This window comes from Crocuta crocuta, unplaced genomic scaffold (assembly GCF_008692635.1).
Source record: "Crocuta crocuta isolate KB4526 unplaced genomic scaffold, BGI_CrCroc_1.0 scaffold170, whole genome shotgun sequence".
Classification (NCBI taxonomy): domain Eukaryota; kingdom Metazoa; phylum Chordata; class Mammalia; order Carnivora; family Hyaenidae; genus Crocuta; species Crocuta crocuta.
In genome coordinates, this window is record NW_027527853.1 from 2,174,549 (window position 1) to 2,192,854 (window position 18,306).

The following is an 18,306-nucleotide window of genomic DNA, read 5'->3' on the forward strand; positions in this document are numbered from 1 at the left end:
AGAAACTGCCAGTAAAGCGCTGCTCTCCCAGGCCCTTGAACCAACGCCAGGCTCCTCCTGCGCGCTGGCTGACACGTGACAAGCCTGTGGTGGCCCCACAGCCCCGTAGGACGGCGGTCACCGGGACGNCCGCTGGGGCTTTGGGAAGAGAGCTGGCAGGAAAGAAGCAAGAAGACACCTCTGTAGGAAACGCACCAGGGCTGGGGCCAAAGGGCTCCAAGTCCCCCCTCTTCCCCGAGCCTACCTTGCTCCAGAGTTTTCCTTCATTCCTAAACACTTCGGATACAAATGGAAACAAACATCACCAACAGCAAAAACGATTTTTTTTTTATTTTTTATTGCGGTGACTTGTGGGTGTCCGGGTCGTATGCAGAAGAATGGCAGAGTCATCAGCTTTGGGGGCCATTACGATGACCCTCAGGCTGCACTCAAGGGGCAGCCCGGTGCCCGGCTGGCCCGGGGCAGGTGTCTACTGGACTGGCACCGGCTGGGGGGTCTCCTGCACCCTCTCAGCAGGACCCTCCAGCCCGTTCTGCTCCACCCCTGTCTCTGGGTGCGCCAGAGCCTGCCGGGTGTCAGCCTGCCACAGCTGCACCAGGTCCGTGGGGGTCTTTCCTGCCTGGGGGAGCCAAGAGGACATCCTGTCACTGCTATGTTTGTACCAGGAGGTGCCCTCATTCTATACCAGGGCTTCCTGCTGGAGGCTCTGGGCAGTGTCATAGGTTGATTTACTGGCATAGGGTGAACAGAGGCCAGGGATGCTACTTAAAAAGCCTCCAGTACACAGGACAGTCACCACAACAAAGAATTATGCAGCCCCACATGTCAATAGTGTTGTTATTCTATTATTATTCTCATCTATTCCTCCCCACATCGTCCTGACTTTCCCACTATTCCCTTAGCCTTTCTTGAGTCAGGGGGACCCTCCCACCCCCCCTTTTTGCTGTTATACTGGGCCCCAAAGAAGAGCTTGGACTAGGGGATATAGGACCCTACGAGAACTCCAGGCCTGCCAGGCCAACACTGTGCTTAGTTAGGTTCCTTCTAGCCCTGTCCCTCCATGATTTTGGCCTCCCTGGGCCTGGACTTTAAGACCCCCTTTTGGGGGGCCTTTGGGAAGTCCTCTTACTGCCCCTCCTGCAGAGACAAGCATAGAGGGGGTTGGGAAGGTGGGTGGGCTCCAAATCCCTGGGACCCCAGAGAGACTGTCCACTGTGAGGATGCTCCAAGGGCAGGCTGAGTCTGGCTCAGCTCCTTGGAGGAATCCAAGTGCCTGGCACAGAGCCTGGGGGAGCCATGCACACTGATTACTGAATCCTGGAAGGAATGAACTTACCAGGTTCTTGGTCATCATGTCAGCCCCATGCAGGAGCAGCAATTTGATGATTTTGTAGCGGTTGAGCCTCACAGCATCGTGCAGGGCACTGTCCCCTTCCTACAGCCAGTGTGATACTCAGTATGGCCCATGGGGGCGTGTGGGAGCCCTCAGGCTGCCTGCACCCCCTTGGCATAGCTGAGCAGAAGGGAAGCTGAACACTCACTCTGTCTTTGGCATTGATGTCCAGGCCCAGGGACAGAAAGTGCTGCACAATCTCCACGTGCCCCGTCCGGACTGCCACGTGCAGGGGAGTACTCAGCAGCTGGGTGGGGAGGACACAGGAACTGCTGGCTGAAGGAGCCTGGACTGTGGTGCCTCTGGGAGGGAGGCTGTCTTAATTCCAGCCTCATCCCTTCCCCAAGTACTAGTGCCAAGGCCTGACCCCTGGAGGGGCTGGGAACGCTACAGTTTCCACCATCCTATGCAATGGTTTAACTCTGAAGTATTACATGCCACCTTCTCTGGGAAGCCCTCTGTGGTTCCTCTCTCACCCACCTGTGAGCAACTGCCCTTCTTTTAATAATTATAATAGATGTGGGGTACCTGGGTGGCTCCATCAGTAGAGCATGCAACTCTTGATCTCAGGGTTGTAGGTTTGAGCCCAATGTAGCACATAGACATTACTTTTTAAAAAATTTTAGGGGCACCTGGGTAACTCAGTCAGTTCAGTGTCTGACTCTTAATTTCAGATCAGGTCATGATCTTGCAGTTTGTGGGATTGAGCTCTGCGTTGGGCTCTGTGCTGACGGCTTGGAGCCTGTTTGGGATTCTCTCTCTCCCTCTCTCTCTGCCCCTTCCTGGCTCTCTCTCTCTCTCTCAAAATAAATACATTAAAAAAAAAAGATGCTCCAAAGTGTTAAAAAAAAATAAATAATTATACTAGATGCCATTTACTGAGAGATAACAATGTGTTAGACACGGCAAAAGCTTACAAAACATCAGCCTTATGCTGAATAAATAACTTACATACACTCACATCTAATTATATAATAATTCTGTAAAACATTTGACAGATAAGCAACGTAGGCTATCTGTCACTTGTTCAAGGTTATACACAAAGGAATGAATAAAGAGAAAAATGGTGGATGAACAGATGAATAAATGAATGGATGGATGGATGGACAGATAAATACAGGATGATACAGAATTGCATGGATGAACACATCCTGCATCCTTTGGGTGATGCCCAAACCCCCGGATAGTGGATTTCTTCTTCTCCTCTCTCCTGCCCTTCTTGCTTCCATGCCCAGATGGCAGTCCCCAACGACCTACAGTTGGTGGCAAGGACCCCTCCCTGGGCTCTGCAACCACTCTAGAAACCAGACTAGCTCACTACCTTCCTGTCTTATTGGGCTTTTCTATTCTCTGCCCCTTGCCCTCCCCCTCTGTGAGCATTACTACCTCACCTTATCTCTAATGTTGGTGTCTGCTCCTCGGCTTTGCAGGAGTTTTACCACCTCCAAGCGGCCCCCACGGCAGGCCCAATGCATGGCTGTGCAGTCCAGCTAGAAGGGGAAAAGGGGGCTTTAGGGAAGAAAGGGCCCTAGGGGAAAGGACCCCAGCCAAGAAGGTGGGAGGAATCAAGGGAAAGAGGGCAGGGAAGGGTCTGGGATGTGCCTGTGCCTGGGCTATGGACCAAGCAGAGCAGGAGAACCCTTGGGTCCAAGCCAGATTAACAAAGGATGGCACCAGGTCATTGCAATCCACTAGACGTGAGGCCTGACCCCTGAGGAAGCCTGAGTGTGTTCTAGGTTGGCTCAGGCTTACAGGGAGAAGGGGTCTGTTGGGGCTGGGCCTACCTCTTACCTCCCCCACCCAATACCTTCTCTCTTGCTCACCCGGTCCTGGAAGTCCACAGTAGCCCCACTCTCCAGAAGCTTCTCCAGGATCTCCATGTGGCCTTCCAGGGAAGCTCGATGCAGTGCTGTCCGGCGGAACTGTCCCCAGAGAGACCATCAGGGCCTGATCTCTGGCCCCAAGCTAAGACCCAGGACTTGACCCAGTTTGATTCTGATCCCTATGCTGGGTCCCCATATCTTCCATGTTCTGCCAGCTCCTTCATGTTCTATCCAGACCAGCCTTGGAGCCCTCTAATGCCCTGGGAACTCTGACCTTCTCAATGCACCCTCTCCCAAGCATGTCATGCTGGGCCTTCGCACAGACCGTTCCCTCTGCCAGGAATGCCTATTTTGCCCTCACTTCCTGAGTGTGCTTGATGAATTCTTGTTACTCCTTCAAGAGGCAAGGCAGCTTAAGTGCCACCATCTTGAAACCTCTGGACCAGAGCTGCCTCCGGGGGGCCCAGAGAGCCTTCCATGGGAGAGGGTGTTGTAAGGCAAGCCAAGCCTTACTCGACTCTGTTTCCCCTCAGTGCCTAGCCAGGGCCGGAATGGGCAGGTGCACACCAACAAGTGACCCAAGGAAGGAACGAGCTTCAGCATTGTGTTTTGGTCTTTTGAAACACTCAAGCCATGAGGCATATCTTTCCATAGTCTAAAGATCTGGCTATACACCAGTCTCCCTCTACCTTCAACCCTGGTCTTTTCTTTTTTTGTACCCCCAGCACCTGGCACCAGTGCTCAGGGACAGGAGGTGCTTGGATAGACCGAGAGGATTCAGATTCCAGAGTCTAAAGAATGGAAAGGCCATGCAGTCTAAGCCCACAATGGTATGGGAGTGAATATTAATTTGCTCAATCCTGGGATATGAGTGTGAAAGAGCACCATACCAAGTGTGAAAGAGGCAGTTTTCAGGGAAAACAAAACGAAGTGTGATGGGTGATGGAAATGTTTTGGAAAATCACTGTTATAGTTGCAAAACATGGTGGATATAATTAATGCCACTGAATTGTGCACTTAAAATGGCTAAAATGTCCATTTCATGTTATATGTATTCTACCACAATAAAATAAAAATAATTTTTAAAGGGAAGCACATTATATAATGCAACACAAAAATAATATCATATCCTAGCATGTGCTTTATAGTTTTTTCCTTCATTCAGTAATGACTTATCAAGGCACTAATATTCCATTTGATCCCCATGACATGCTCTGAGGGAAATAGGCCATTTTACAGGGAAGGAAACTGAGGCATGGAGAGGTAATGAAGGTCCCATAGCTAAGGACTGATACAGGTGGGATTTGAGCCTCAAATTCTTAGTTTTGGCTTTTTAGATTTAATTCTATTCCTCTTCCTTCCCTAAAGGACCACCTGACATTTGTTCCCCTGGAGGTGGTTCAAGTTGAAAAGGGCCTAAGGGTTTAGATAAATTCCTGTACAGGTGAGAGGACATCCCAAATCTTTTAAAGACCCCCCTCCTAAGGGACACCCAATGCCTGTTCTCAAACAGGTCCACAAATGGGTGAGATGGCGTGGCAGCTGTGAAAGGGAGGCAGGCACAGGTGCAAGTAGGAATATCACCTGATCACAGGTGTCTGGGGAACCCCCATCGGCCAGGAACTTCTCAATGACCTTCATTTTCCCCTCCACCGCCGCTTTCAGGAATGTCTCCTCGTCCACAGGTCCAGTCTGGAAGGCATGAATCTAGTCATGGAGGGCCGCCCCGCAGTGATCAGAGGTCCCCCTGCCCACCCCCACCCCTTCCCTGCCCACACAGGTGCCCCGCCCAGGACCCTTACGATCTCCTCAGGCTCTGGCGGTGGCTCCTGGGGTGCAGCCAGTGCTTCCCGTTTTTTCTGCTTGCGTTTTTTCCGCAGCTCAATGAGGTTCTGGATCCCACCCACGTCAATAATCTCCCGCCGAAGGTCTAGGGATGTCTTGCGCACACGCTCTTGACCCTGCATGGAGGGGGTTCATCAACCCCCACGCTTGGGGCTTGGGGACCCTGAGCTGAGCTGGGGGAGGAGGACAGGGAGAGCTTCTCAAGAGAGAAAGAATCCAGGTCTAGCTCTCCTGCCCAGGATGTGGAAGAAGCAGATGAGACCGGGACATAGATGGCTCAGATCAGGGGACAAGGAGAGACTTGAAGGGACTTCAAGCTGTCAGCTTCAAGGCCTCACGTCGATGAAGGGTAGGATGAAGGACTCTCAGAGGCAGTCCTTAGCTCAGGCCTTCAGAGCGGAGTCTGAATCCTCAGCTTACCGTGTAGTTTCGTGTGTGTGTGTGTGTGTGTGTGTGTGTGATGATAAAAGTAATACATGATTAATATTAAAAATAAAACAAATACAGAAACATAAAAGGTAGGAAGAGAAAGCCCTTCTCTCCCAGAGGTAACTTCTAGTATGACTTGGTTGATGTCCTTCAGACAAGCAGCCTATGGGATCATCCTCCACAATAGTGTTCGGGAAACTGGTGGTCTCTTACCATGTGGAGATCTCTCCAATCAGCACACGCAGTCTCCCTGAGCCCCTTAACACCTGCATGGTGGCCGCTCAGTCACTTGGGGCTTCCAAAATAAATTCCCTGGGATCTTGTACACATGCAGATTCTGACTCAGCTGCTCTGGGGTGGGGCTGAGATTCTTCATAGCTAACACGCTCCCCGGAGGGCTGAGATGCTGGTTCACATACCACACCAGGAGGAGCAAAGCCACAGCTGCCCGTCCTGTCCCCTGAGTGCAGAGGTTGGGTTTTCCTCACACTTACCTTAACCTTTTGTAAGGCCGGACTCGGAGCTCCCTGGTGCTTCTCATCCTCCAACACCAGCATGTCCATGGGCAGCTTCTGCTGGGCGGTTCCTCGGAGTTTCTGGTGAGCCAAGGAGAGGACGAGCTCCAGGTCCTGCCCTCAGCAGCCAGGGAGGCGGGTAGCCTCCCCCTGACCCGTTCCAAGGGCACCCTCCGGACCGCCTCCTGTGTGACCCTAGATCCCTTCCGTGACCCACTCCTGACTGGAGGGCCCCAGGCCAGAGCAAAGCTCCCCATAATTCCCCCACCTAACCCTGACCCCAGCCTCAGCTCAAATCCCTGTCTACTGATGGTCGTGGATCCTCAGCAAAACAAGTTTAAGGACTACTGAATGAACTTTCATGAAATCAAATATATTCACTGAGGTGACGGTGATGATGGTGATTTTACTTTGTTGGCATTAAAAATTCACTTTGGGGGTGGCTGGCTGCCTCAGTAGCTTGAGTGTCTGACTTCAGCTCAGGTCGTGATCTCATGGTTCATGAGTTTGAGCCCCGCATGGGGCTCTTTGCTGGCCAGCACAGAGCCCACTTTGGATCCTCTGTACCCGTCTCTCTCTGCCCCTCCCCCATATGCACTAGATCTCTCTCTTTCTATGAAAAATAAACATTAAAAAATTAAAAATTCACATTGATGAAATGACTGTGGTAAGAGTTGATAGTTATTTTTAAAATAGATTCACATATCAATAAAAAAAATCTGGCCACTCTCTGTTAGATATCAACTTTTTTTCCCCCTCAGATCTTACCGCTTCATGACAGCCCGGAGCTGGAAACCTGCTGCTGTCAAGGAATCTGAGGGATGGGTCCTGTATCTTCCCTTTTCACTAGCTTTCACTTTAAAGGGACTCTTAGCATTCACCTTATCCTCACTGTAATTAAACGGGTGAAACTCCTTCCAAGTCTCCTCACCATGTGTAGCTTTGACTTGGCCTGGGCCACTTCCTCATGGCCTCCTCCTGTTTTAACAGAAAGCAATTTTTGTGAAGTGCAGGCACCCCTATGTCTGAAGGCCCCGTGTGCCGGGCACATTCGCCCAGGTTGGAGGATGCCCGGACCCAATGGCAGCTGGGGCCGAATGGCCACCCTCCCAGAGCTCTCCGCTGCCTTTTGCATTTGCCACTGAGCTCTGGTATTATACTCCTCAAGAGCTGTTTTAAGGGCTGATTTCCTGCGTCTTCATTGGGGAGGTCCTATTGCCCACTGGCTTCTCCTCTCCGTGTTGGGTTTACATAGTTTGAGGCAGCGCCAGTGCTGGCCTCACCGGAAGCACTGCATCTTCTTCCAAGAGTGAGGGAGGACTTCGCGCTGCAGCTACTACTGGTGGACCCAGTAGGAGCTGGGTCCCCAGCTACTGGACCCCACCCTCAAGAGGGTGGGCTTGGGTCTTAATCATCTTGGTAACCCTAGCCCCTGTGACCCAGCCTGGCATACAGCAGGTACTTGGTGAATGTTGGATAAATGAATGAATGACTGAATGGATGATGACAGGTGGGCTCTCCTTCCCCTCCCATGCCAAGAAGGGGGTGCAGGCTGGACAGAGGCTTCCCTCTGAGAATCTTGCTGGGCTGGGGCCTGGTGGACACAACTATGGACTCTCATGCTCACCCTTGCCTTACCCAGACTCTATAGTCCCTTGCTTCAGATGTCTTTGTGGGCTGACATACAGTTAAGTGCTCAATAAATTTTTATTGAACCGGATGCTAGTTGGCGAAACACAACAAAACAAACTCCTACCTTACTTCATGGATGGTTATACAGATCCCATGAAAGAATGCCTGCACAGTGCTCAGCACGGTGCCTGGCATATAGGAGGCACTTGGTAGGAAGTCTTGCCCAGCGTCCTGACAGCCCTGCTGCTATATTTGTAGGGCGAATGAATGGATGAGGGCTGCTCTGTGTCCCCTTGCCGAAGGTCTCCGTGTCCAGTGGCAGCACTCCAGAAATGGCCCAGCAGCATGACTCACCTGCCTGGCACTGGGGAGAAGCAGCATTCCAGGAGATCCAGGGGTGCCCCGGCCAGGACTCAGCAGCGGGCTCAGCCCAAGCTCTTCCCCAACAAACGTGCCACCCTTGCCCCTAGTCCTCATCTCTTCATGGGCAGAGTCCTGGTTCTTCCTGCTTCCTCACCCCTCTTCAGCCACTCCTGTCCTGAATGGAGCCTACCTCCAAACTGATTGATCTCCTCTCTCCCATTCCTTTTGGGGCCAGTCCTTCTCCTCCAACATGTCCTTCTCAGGCTGTCAGAACTGCCTTCCTCAAATAGGTCAGGTGGAGCCACTTGTCCCTCAGCAACACTCAGTGGCTCCCCACTGCCCAAAGAATATCTTTCCCATGGCCTCTCTGGTTTGTGTCCAGCCCTAGTCCCTACCTACTACCAGACTTTCTCAGGATGGTCCCACTGTCACTCACCTGAACTTTAGAGCCTGTCTTTTCCTAAGCCTGGAATTTCCTTCCCACCTGATCTCTGCTTATGAGCCTTGAAGGCTCCACTCAAATGCTATCCTGCCCCTAAGAGTTCTTGAGCACCCATGGTCAGAACGACTCACCCACCCTTTGTGCTCTTTCGCTTATGACTGAACACCCCTATTTCACGGAGTCTTCACTCTCCCTGTTTCCTTCCTTTTCTTTCTTTTCTTTTCTTTTTTTTTTTAAAGTAGGATACCTGCCCAGCAGGGAGGTCAGCATAAAGGCTTGAACTCACAACCCTGAAATCAAGACCTGAGCTGAGATCAAGTCGGATACCTAATCAACTGAGCCACCAGGTGCCCTAACTCTGCCTGTTCCTTAGAGGACTGTGCGCCTAATGGACGTTGGTTAAAATGAATGTGGGGTTGGTAAGGAGGCAAGGGCTGCCTCTTATTCCTCCCAGCACCGGGCAGACTCTTAAGTCGAGTGTTAGTTTAAAAAGAATGAAGAGGAGACAAGCTTGCACCTTCCTCTCCAACCCCCCCACTTCTTTATCCCAGAGGAAATGTAATTGCCCAAAGCCGCATGCTCCAAAGGCCTCCCCAGGTGTGGCTGGTACTCCCGGGAAAACCCATGCTTCCTTCCCCAGCACCCCTTTCTCGCTCTGCTCCCAGTCTCTATTCTTCTGCAGGGACCAAACGCTGGATGGAGTTCCTCCCGTCCCAGGCTCCCACCCAGCAGCTGGGAGGTCTCAGGGCTCCATACTCCCACGTTCCCAGGCAGCATCTCAGCTGTCCTGCTCTGTGAAGCCTGGCCCGCCTCCTTGAGGCCCAGGTGGGTGGCAGGGTCTCGGGAATCCAGCGTGGCTCGCCCACCCCACTGTCTCTCAGTTCTTGGAGTTGAAGCCTCAGTCACCCATGCTAGCAATCACCTCCACCAGGAGCACCTGGGGCTGGAGTGGAGCCACTGGGCCCCTGGGGACAGGGCCCCTCCTTCCCACCACAGATGTGGCGGCCAGGCTCTTACCTCCCTTGACGGTAGAGCTGGATCTCCCAGGAGCCCCCTTGGGGCCCCACACCCGTGCCCATACCTCATTCTCTTCCTCCTGCGCCAGCCGCTCCTCGATAAGTGCTGTGGCCCTCTTCACCGCCTCAGAGCCCTCCTCAGAGCCCTCCATGGTGCCGTCTATAACCAGCCTCTGCAAGCCACAGGGCCTCAGGGGCTTTATAAGCCAGGTTCCCCACCCCCACCCCGCTGGGCGCCTTTGCCATGAGCTCACCGGCCCAATTCTCCACCTGCCTCCCCCACCTTTCACCTTCACCCTGGGCAGCCCCAGGGAGCTGGGGGAGGCAGGGACAGTTTGCCCCCCCATCCCCTTGCCTATTGGAGCTGAAGGGCCCAGCAACCCAAGAGCAGGGCTGCAGGAAGGAGCCTGCCCAGCCTCTGTCCTGAGTGCTTGGGTAGAGCTGGGCCTTAGCCAGGACAGCTGGGAGGCACGTAGGACCCACTGGCTGCCCCTAACCCTGATGGCAGTGCCACCTGCTGGATGCCTGGGAAGTGCCCAGCCAGTACCAGTGAGGGCAGCTGACAGCCCACGGTGCGGACCAATACAGGCCTGTGTCCCCAGCTGTCCTGTGAACAGGCCCTGCTTGCCCTAGGGTGGGGGCAAACTCCGCTACATCTGGGCTGGAGTGTCAAGGTGAAGGGCAGGAGTAAGAGCTGATGCCTCCGTCTTTGCCCGCAGCTCAAGCAGGCCTTTGTCTCTCTGGGGTCCCACAGCGCCCCCTAGCGAGACATCACTGTACGTGGCTGCACGTCCATTTGCTTCTGACAAACCTTGACCCATCTGTCCGTCGTCTCAGGAGGCCTCTGCAGAACTTAAAAAGTCTTGCTTCAAGAAGGTCTCAGGAAGCCACATTAAAAGGGCCAGAGTACAGTGCCAAGCCCAGTAGACGAGGACACCATTTCCTCCTGATCATCCTTTCCTCCCAGTTTTGTCAGGCCACCCTAACTGAGGTCCAGCCATGCTCTCTGAGCAGGAAAATACTCTCAGTGGAGAAAAAGCAGACCTGAACTTGCTCAGCTCCACACCTCGAACTGTGGGAGTGAGCCCCAGGTGGTCCCGACCCAGGTTTAATCTGCTGGTGAGCCACAGACGCCACAGCTCTGTGGTTCTGTCACGCTCACTCGGCCTGCCCTTGGCTAAGCCACCTTATCAAAGGTCCCCCTCCGACTAAACGCACACCTTTCCTGAAGGAAGGACCGGCACTGGATGCCTCTCCTCTCTCGTTCCCTTGCTGGCAAACTGACACATGCTCATAACCTAAATTAGTCAGAGACTTGGCTTTCACATCACGGAGGGCGTAGTGCAGCAGCCCCAGGATTTTCGGGTGCACCTCAGTCCTGGGGCGTGGGCTGAGGGGCTGGAGCAGGCAGCCAGCACCCTTGTGCCACAGGAGCAGGCCCGTGGACTACTAACGCCACCTTCCTGAGGTGCTGCCTCTGCTTCCAAAGCACTTTCACATCTGTCCTCCCATTTCATCCTCCCAGCAACTGCAGGAAGAGGTGAGGCCAGCGGCTTCGACTCTACTTTATTATTATTTTTTTAAATGTTTTATTTATTTCTAGGAGAGAGAGAGAGAGACAGTGTCAGCAGGGTAGGGTCAGAGAGAGAGGGAGTCAACAGACTCTGAAACAGGCTCCAGGCTCTGAGCTGGCAGTCAGCACAGAGCCCGACGCGGGGCTCGAACCCACGAACCGCGAGATCATGACCTAAGCGTAAGTCGGACGCTTAACCGACTAAGCCACCCAGGCGCCCCTCGACTCTACTTTAAAGATAAGCCGGGGCGCCTGGGTGGCTCAGTTGGTTAAGCATCCGACTATGGCTCAAGTCATGATCTCGTGGTCCGTGGGTTCTAGCCCCGCATCGGGTTTTGTGCAGGCAGCTCAGAGCCTGGAGCCGGTTTCAGATTCTGTGTCTCCCTCTCTCTGTGCCCCTCCCCCACTCGTGTTCTGTCTCAAAAATAAATAAAAACTATAAAAAAATATATTTAAAAAATTTTTAAAAAAGATAAGCAAGGTGGGCTCAGCCGTGAAGTGGTTTTTCCTAAGGACCCATGAGGACACAGGGCCTGGAACACAAATAATTCAAGGCTCCCTGCACTCTCTGCCGCGGACAGAGCAGCTGGGGAGGCCTCGCACCCACCTGCTCCCACACAGAACTGGCTCTGGGGTTCCACAGAGCTGCCGGAGAACCCAAAGTCAAAGCTAGGCAAGAGAGAAGGAAGGAGCAAAAGGCTTTATTGATAAATACGCAGATATGTCTGTACACAGGGGCCTGTTGTGGGCCATGACCAGGCTGCAGACCCCCCACCGCTTGGGTTACAGCCAGGAGATGGCCCTGTGCAGACCCCTGCCACAACAGCACAGCCCTCCGGCCACCCGCCCGCCCCATCTCTGCCAATTGTGCTGGGGGGCAGGGAGAGGCAGAGGCCGGCCTCAGGCTCCCTGCCCCTGGGGCTCGCGAGCCATCCCCTCCCTGCCAGGGGATTGGCATTGGGCCCAGGGCAGAGTCAGGGAGTGGGGGCAGGGGAAGGGGACAGCAGCTGCTTCAGACCCTGAGCAGAAAACCGGAGTGAGCACAGCCGGCAGCACCAGATGACAGATCTGGGCTCCAGGGGCCTCCGGGCCGGCCCTCGTGGCTCGAACCTGCTGCGGGAGAGAGGCAGGGTGGAATGCCCCGATTCGCCTTTTCTCTGACAAGGTTGGCAAAGCCTGGGTGAGGCAGCACTGCTTCCTGGGGGTGGGGCACTGGTGGCCCACGGTGCCCCTGGGAGGCAGGGTCCCTTCACGGCTTGCCCAGCAGCCACACGGTGGGAGGTGCCCTTGAAGAAAGGAGGCAGCAGCAGGGTGGGGTGGGGCCTAACGCTCAGGCCCGAGGCCTCTCAGCCCCGCGGAGGCCCCCTCGGCCTCTCCTCCCAGGGTCTGTGGGCTCATCAGTCCTGGGGTGGTGGGGGCTGGTTGATGATGACCTGGATGACAAAATCCTTCTGGATCTTGGTTTCCTGGAGTCGCGTGCGGTCTGTGAGCAGCTTCCCAGAGAAGAACCACCGTTGCCGGGACGGCTCGATGCCCTCCTGGGCGTGCAGCTGCCTCTTGAGCTGCCCCACCGTGTCGGGCAGGCTGGCGCTGAGCCTCACGTCCTTGCCTGTGGAGAGGCGCACCTTTAGGGGGAACTCGCGGCGCACGCCGGGCGTGGGCTCGGGGGGCTCCAGGCTCTCCTCCTCAGTGTGCTCGAGCAGCAGGTTCACAGGTGGCGACAGGCAGTAGATGGGCAGCTGATAGCGATTGCCCAGCTCGTCGTAGCATTCACAGAGGGTGCCTGTGGGGCAGGCAGGGCGGTCAGAGTCGGCTGGGGACCCCCAAATTCCTGTGCCAAAGCCCTAACCCCCAATGCCACTGTATTTGAAGACGGGAGTAATTAAGGTTAAATGAAGTCATACAGTGGTGCACCAATCTAAAAGGATTCGTGTCTTTCTAAGAGACACCCAGGCTTGCTCTCTCCCCACCGTGTGAGGACACAGCGAGCAGGCGGCCATCTACAAGCCAAGAAGAAGGCCCTCCCTAAAACTCAAATCAGCGGGCACCTAGGTCTTGGGCTTCTCAGCTTCCAGAACTGTGAGAAATGAAGTTCTGTTGTTTAATAAGCTATCCAGTCTGTGGTATTTTGTTACAGCAGCCTGAGCACACTAATACACCCGTCCTGGCCACCCCACGGTCCCCGAGCCCCCCCTACAGCCAGGTGTCCCTTCGACATACAGCTGGGAGGAGTTCAAGGTGGACTCAGGAAGATGTGGGCTGGCATTCCGGCTCTCCCCGGTACTAACTTGTTCACTTCCGGCACACTACGTAACTTTCCATTTGCTCATTCAACAACTCTTTCCTAAGTGTATGTGCTGGGTGCGCGTATTCCAGGGGGGATGAGAAAGTACAGGTCTGCCCCGCATGGTGTATACCTTGGTGGGCCCTAGTTTCCTTCCTGTACTACGCACGGCACGGAGTAATAGATTTACTGTGCCTTGAGCCCCTAATGAGTGCTGGGACTGGACTGAAGGATGCTCTGCATATCTTGCTGGGTTCTAACGAGCATCCTGTCAGGTGGATATCCCCACTTTATAGTTACAAGCTCCTGAGACTTTAAAGCTGAGAAGCTCCCTGCTCAGGGATACACTACTAGAAATGGAGACAATTGTTAAAACCCAGGCCTGTGACTCTAGAATTCCTCATTACCCTCTGCTTTACATGGCCCCATAAGACTGTTATGAACTTAAATGAGATAATACAGTAGAAGTTTCTCACTCAGTACCAAGCATATAGTAATGCCCAACACAGAAGGTTGGTACCTCAGATGTTCAGCGACCCCAAAGTACCTGAGCGACTCTAGCTTGCTCTCGTCACACTGCTTGAGGCTTATTGGTGCCTTTCTATCTCTTCATTAGACAAACAAGGACTGTGTCTCATTTTTCCTTGTGTCCCCACTCCTGGCCCCTGATCAGTAAGGGCTGCCTGAATGAACCAAAGCAAAGAGCCACCCTGGCCACCTAGAAGCTTGGATAAAAACTCCCGACGTGTGCCTGGCCACTGGCTCTCCTCCACACTGAGCAGCTTGGTGGCCCACTTGAGCGGGGATAAAGCCAGCCCTGCTCGCTCACCATGAGGCAGGGTGATGCTGGCTCCATCCAGGATGGCCTGAGCCAGCTCATGGTCGTTGGCCTCGGCTGCATAGGCGGCGGCCTTGAGGGCGTCCCAGATCTCCTTGCGGCCCTCGAAGGCAGGTGCTGTGTCCCAGAACTCGTCCCGTTTGCTCCGCAGCTGCCCGTCGGTCATGGGGTAGTCACTCTTCCACTTCAGCCGCTCCTTCTTCAGGGGCTCGTTGCGCCCTGGGCAGGACAGAAGGGACAGGTTGAGCACCTCCGAGGCCAGGCTGCAGCCGGCCCTCTCTCCCGCCCCTCACCTGCCAGCAATCTCCCAACCCTCCCCAGCAGCGGCTCCTGAGTATTCAGGTGTTCTGGCCCTTTCCCAGCATCAGGGAAGAGTCTGGAAACTGCACACACCCAACCTGGGGACGTAAACTATTTTTGTCAGCAGAGCATATAGTGCCTGCTGGTGTTTTCTGTAACTGTACTCTTTGATTATAAAAAAGTCCATGTTCAGAATTTTAGAAAATCTGTATGTAAAGAGGGGCGCCTGGGTGGCTCAGTCAATTTATCGTCCGACTTCGGCTCAGGTCATGATCTCACAGTCTGTGGGTTCGAGCTCCACGTCGGGCTCAGTGCTGACAGCTCCAAGCCTGGAGCCTGCTTTGTGTTCTGTGTCTCCCTTTCTCTCTGCCCTTCCTCCACTCATGCTTTCTCTCTCAGAAATAAACATAAAAAAAAATAAAAAAGTAAAAAACTCTGTAAAGAATGTTGATGTGTAATAATAAAAACTACTGCCATTTACAGAGCCAGTTTGTACAAGATCACAGGGCAGGCCCCCTTCAGACCCACGGTTCATCTGATCCTCAAAACCCCGCAGATGGAGAAACTAAGACCCAGAGAGCCTATCGTTTGCCTGAGGCCACACAAGTACCGATTTAACACAAAATTTTTGTTTTTTTACATTTATTTTTAATTTTAATTTTATTTTTTAGAGAGAATGTACACATGTGCATACAAGCAGGGGAGAGGGAGTGGCAGAGGCAGAGGGAGAGAGCGGAAGAATCCCACACAGGCTCCATGGAGCCTTATGTGGGGCTCTATCCCACAACAAAGAGATCATGACCTGAGCTGTAATGAAGAGTCGGACGTTGAGCCAACTGAGTCACCCAGGCGCCCCCACAAGGTTTTCTGATCGCAGAGGCCATCCTCTCACTGCTGCCTGCACCCTGCTGCCACTGGGGAAAAATATTACTCAAGAATTTCACTGTTCAGAGATAACCACCGTTGACACCTAGACATATTTCCTTTTCCCCATTTTTCTCAATATAGTTGCGTTCATATTATTACTTTTTTATATTCCTTGTTACGGAAAGCGCTTAACAGTTTTTTTCATGCCAATGTACTTTATATTACACTCAAATACTGTCAATGCATATTCCCATGATTGAAAATGATAAACTGCAATGTCTTGTTATTAATGCCCCACCATATAGTTGCAAAAAACGTATTTTTAAAAAAAGAAAACCATCGGGGCGCCTGGGTGGCTTAGTCGGTTAAGCGTCCGACTTTCGCTTAGGTCATGATCTCGCGGTTCGTGGGTTCGAGCCCCGCGTCGGGCTCTGTGCTGACTGCCAGCTCAGAGCCTGAAGCCTGTTTCAGTCTGTGACTCCCTCTCTCTCTGATCCTCCCCTGCTCACGCTGTGTGTGTGTGTGTCTCTCTCTCTCCTAGAAATAAAAAAAAAAAAAGAAAACCATAACCAACCAACCACACCAACCAAAAATCCCCCCTGCAGCATCTGAAGAAGAAAACGATTCTGTTAAATGTCATTTTTCTTGTTAGCTAGCCGCAAGTGACTTCCCAGACAAGACTATGGGCAGAACCATCTCTCAAAGGCTTTGGGAGGCTCAGTCATCTCAAAGCTGAAGGCAGGATAATCCACAGGAGAAAGGTCTAAGTCACTCAGTTCCTTCTATAAAACTCCGATCCTACAGACAAGGCAGGAACCGGAGCTGGGGGTCTGCACCAGGACATCTGCTCTGGGCAGGCACGGGGGCTCCTCAGGGGAAGACCATGCCATTCACTGCCTACCAACTGTGTGAAAGAACAGGCAAGCACTGTATTTATACACATTAGCCCATTTCAGCTGCACAATAGCCTTAGGCGCTAGGTGTTCATAGCTATTTCATAGATGATAGAACAGGCAGAGAGATCAAATGACTTGCCTGACGTCACACAGTAAGCGACGGAGTGAGGATTCCACCTCAGGTCACACTGAATCCACAAACGGCCCTCCTGCGGGTTTGCCCACTACCAGCTACCAGGGCAGGCAGAAAACTCTCAAAGTCAGGCATTTGATTGAGAGTGCTCCTGGGTTAGCAGAAGGAAATGCAAATCCTCTTTGTGGGAGAACAACTTTAAACCCGGCCTCAAAGAAGTCCCAGGATAAAGATCCAAGGAAAATAAATGACAGGGTCATAGTTTTTTTTTTGTTGTTGTGTCATTTTTAAAAGTCACAACATACAAGAAAACAAGGTAGTATTAGCCAGAGCCAGCACAAACAGCAGGTGGAAGAATCAGATGGACAGAGATTTCAGATATGGGATTTTTCACAGATTATGAAATACCAAGTTTAAGAAACAAGTGAGTCTTAAGGTGCCTGGGTGGTTAAGCATCTGACTCTTGATTTCGGCTCAGGCCATGATCTCACAGTTCCAGGAGTTTGAGTTCTGCTTTAGGCTCTGTGTTGATCGCGTGGAACCTGCTTGGGATTCTGCCTCTCTCTCTCTCTGCCTGTCCCCCCACCCCGCTCACGCTCTCTGTCTCTCTCAAAATAAACACACTAAAAAACAAATAACTGAGTCTTAAAAATATGAACAGGGGAAAAAGAGATTATAAAGAATGAGCAAGAGGAAATTAAAAGAAGTATACAGGACTTTTAGAAATGAAAAACATAGGGGCGCCTGGGTGGCTCAGTCGAGTGTCCGACTTTGGCTCAGGTCATAATCTCATGGTTCACAAGTTTGAGCCCCTCATCAGGCTCTGTGCTGACAGCTCAGAGCCTGGAGCCTGCTTTGGATTCTGTGTCTCCCTCTCTCTCGGCCCCTCCCCTGTTAGTGCTCAGCCTCTTTCTCTCTCAAAAATAAATAAAAACATTAAAAAAAAGAAATTAAAAAATAATAATTGAAATTTACATGGTCTAACATTTTATTTTTAAATATTAAAAAAAATTTAAATGTCCATTTATTTTTGAGAGAAAAATAGAGCATGAGTGGAGGAGAGGGCAGACAGAGAGGGAGACACAGAATCCAAAGCAGGCTTCAGGCTCTGAGCTGTCAGCACAGAGCCCAATGCAGGGCTCAAATTCCTGGACAGTGAGATCATGACATGAACCAAAGTCAGACACTTAACCGACTGAGCCACCAAGACGGCCCCATGATCTAATATTTTAAATCAGAATTTCCAGAAGGATACAACAGGCAGAATGGGGATGAAACAATATTCAAAGAGATCATAAAAATGTCCACTTGCCTCTAAACTAACCTATAAATTTAACACAATTCCAGTAAGATTCCTAACTGGGAGGGTTCCCCCCCGCCCCCAAGGAACATGGCAAGCTGATTCTAAAGTTTATATAGAAAAAGAAAGCTACTGCTAGAGTAGAATGAGGTGAGGACCTGCACTACCATTACCAACACTAATTACAAAGCTACAGTGGGTGCAGGACTGGAACAGGGACAGACAAATGGGCCAACAGGATAGAACAGAGAGCCCAGAAATAGGCCCAGCCATACACAGAAACATGATTAAAATGAGAAGGAACATTGCAGATGGGGTGTGTGTGTGTGTGTGTGTGTGTGTGTGTAAGATGGATGTGAAATAAATCTATATATTGCTCTCCGCTCCAGGTTTCTGATAATATTTTGGTCTTTCACCTGGTTCCCAATATACAGCCCCTAAAACTCTTATAATGCCCTGACTGATAGGAATGTCTGATAAAGAGCTCCTAACTCCCTTAGAATTTCCTGGGTAATACAAGTGTCTTTTGTCCTAATGAGGTGGCTCTTGGTGGATTCCATGAAAAGCTTGAAACTTACAGCCCTGCTCCCACATTCTTTGGTGGGGGGAGAGGGGCTGTAAATTGAGTTAATAATTGGCCACACCTGTGAGGCAGCC

General features: G+C 52.1%; 2 protein-coding genes across 2 annotated transcripts in view; both read right to left on the reverse strand.

Moving 5' to 3' along the window:
- Positions 1–444: 444 nt before the first annotated feature.
- On the reverse strand, positions 445–9,719 carry ANKRD2 (ankyrin repeat domain 2). The gene is given in 10 exon segments (XM_077779066.1): positions 445–619; positions 1,337–1,435; positions 1,542–1,640; positions 2,785–2,883; positions 3,217–3,315; positions 4,801–4,908; positions 5,019–5,177; positions 5,985–6,086; positions 9,524–9,625; positions 9,627–9,719. Coding segments are annotated over 10 exon segments (1,095 nt in total). The 5' UTR covers positions 9,705–9,719; the 3' UTR covers positions 445–469.
- A 1,997-nt stretch (positions 9,720–11,716) lies between these two features.
- UBTD1 (ubiquitin domain containing 1) overlaps positions 11,717–18,306 on the reverse strand; it is a 53,203-nt gene continuing 46,613 nt past the window's right edge. Inside the window, exons 2-3 of the mRNA XM_077779162.1 lie at positions 14,145–14,372; positions 11,717–12,814 (exon numbers count right to left, since the gene is read on the reverse strand). Coding sequence (XP_077635288.1) covers positions 12,429–12,814; positions 14,145–14,372 — 614 coding nt within the window. The 3' untranslated portion in view covers positions 11,717–12,428. The remainder of the gene's footprint in view (positions 12,815–14,144; positions 14,373–18,306) is intronic.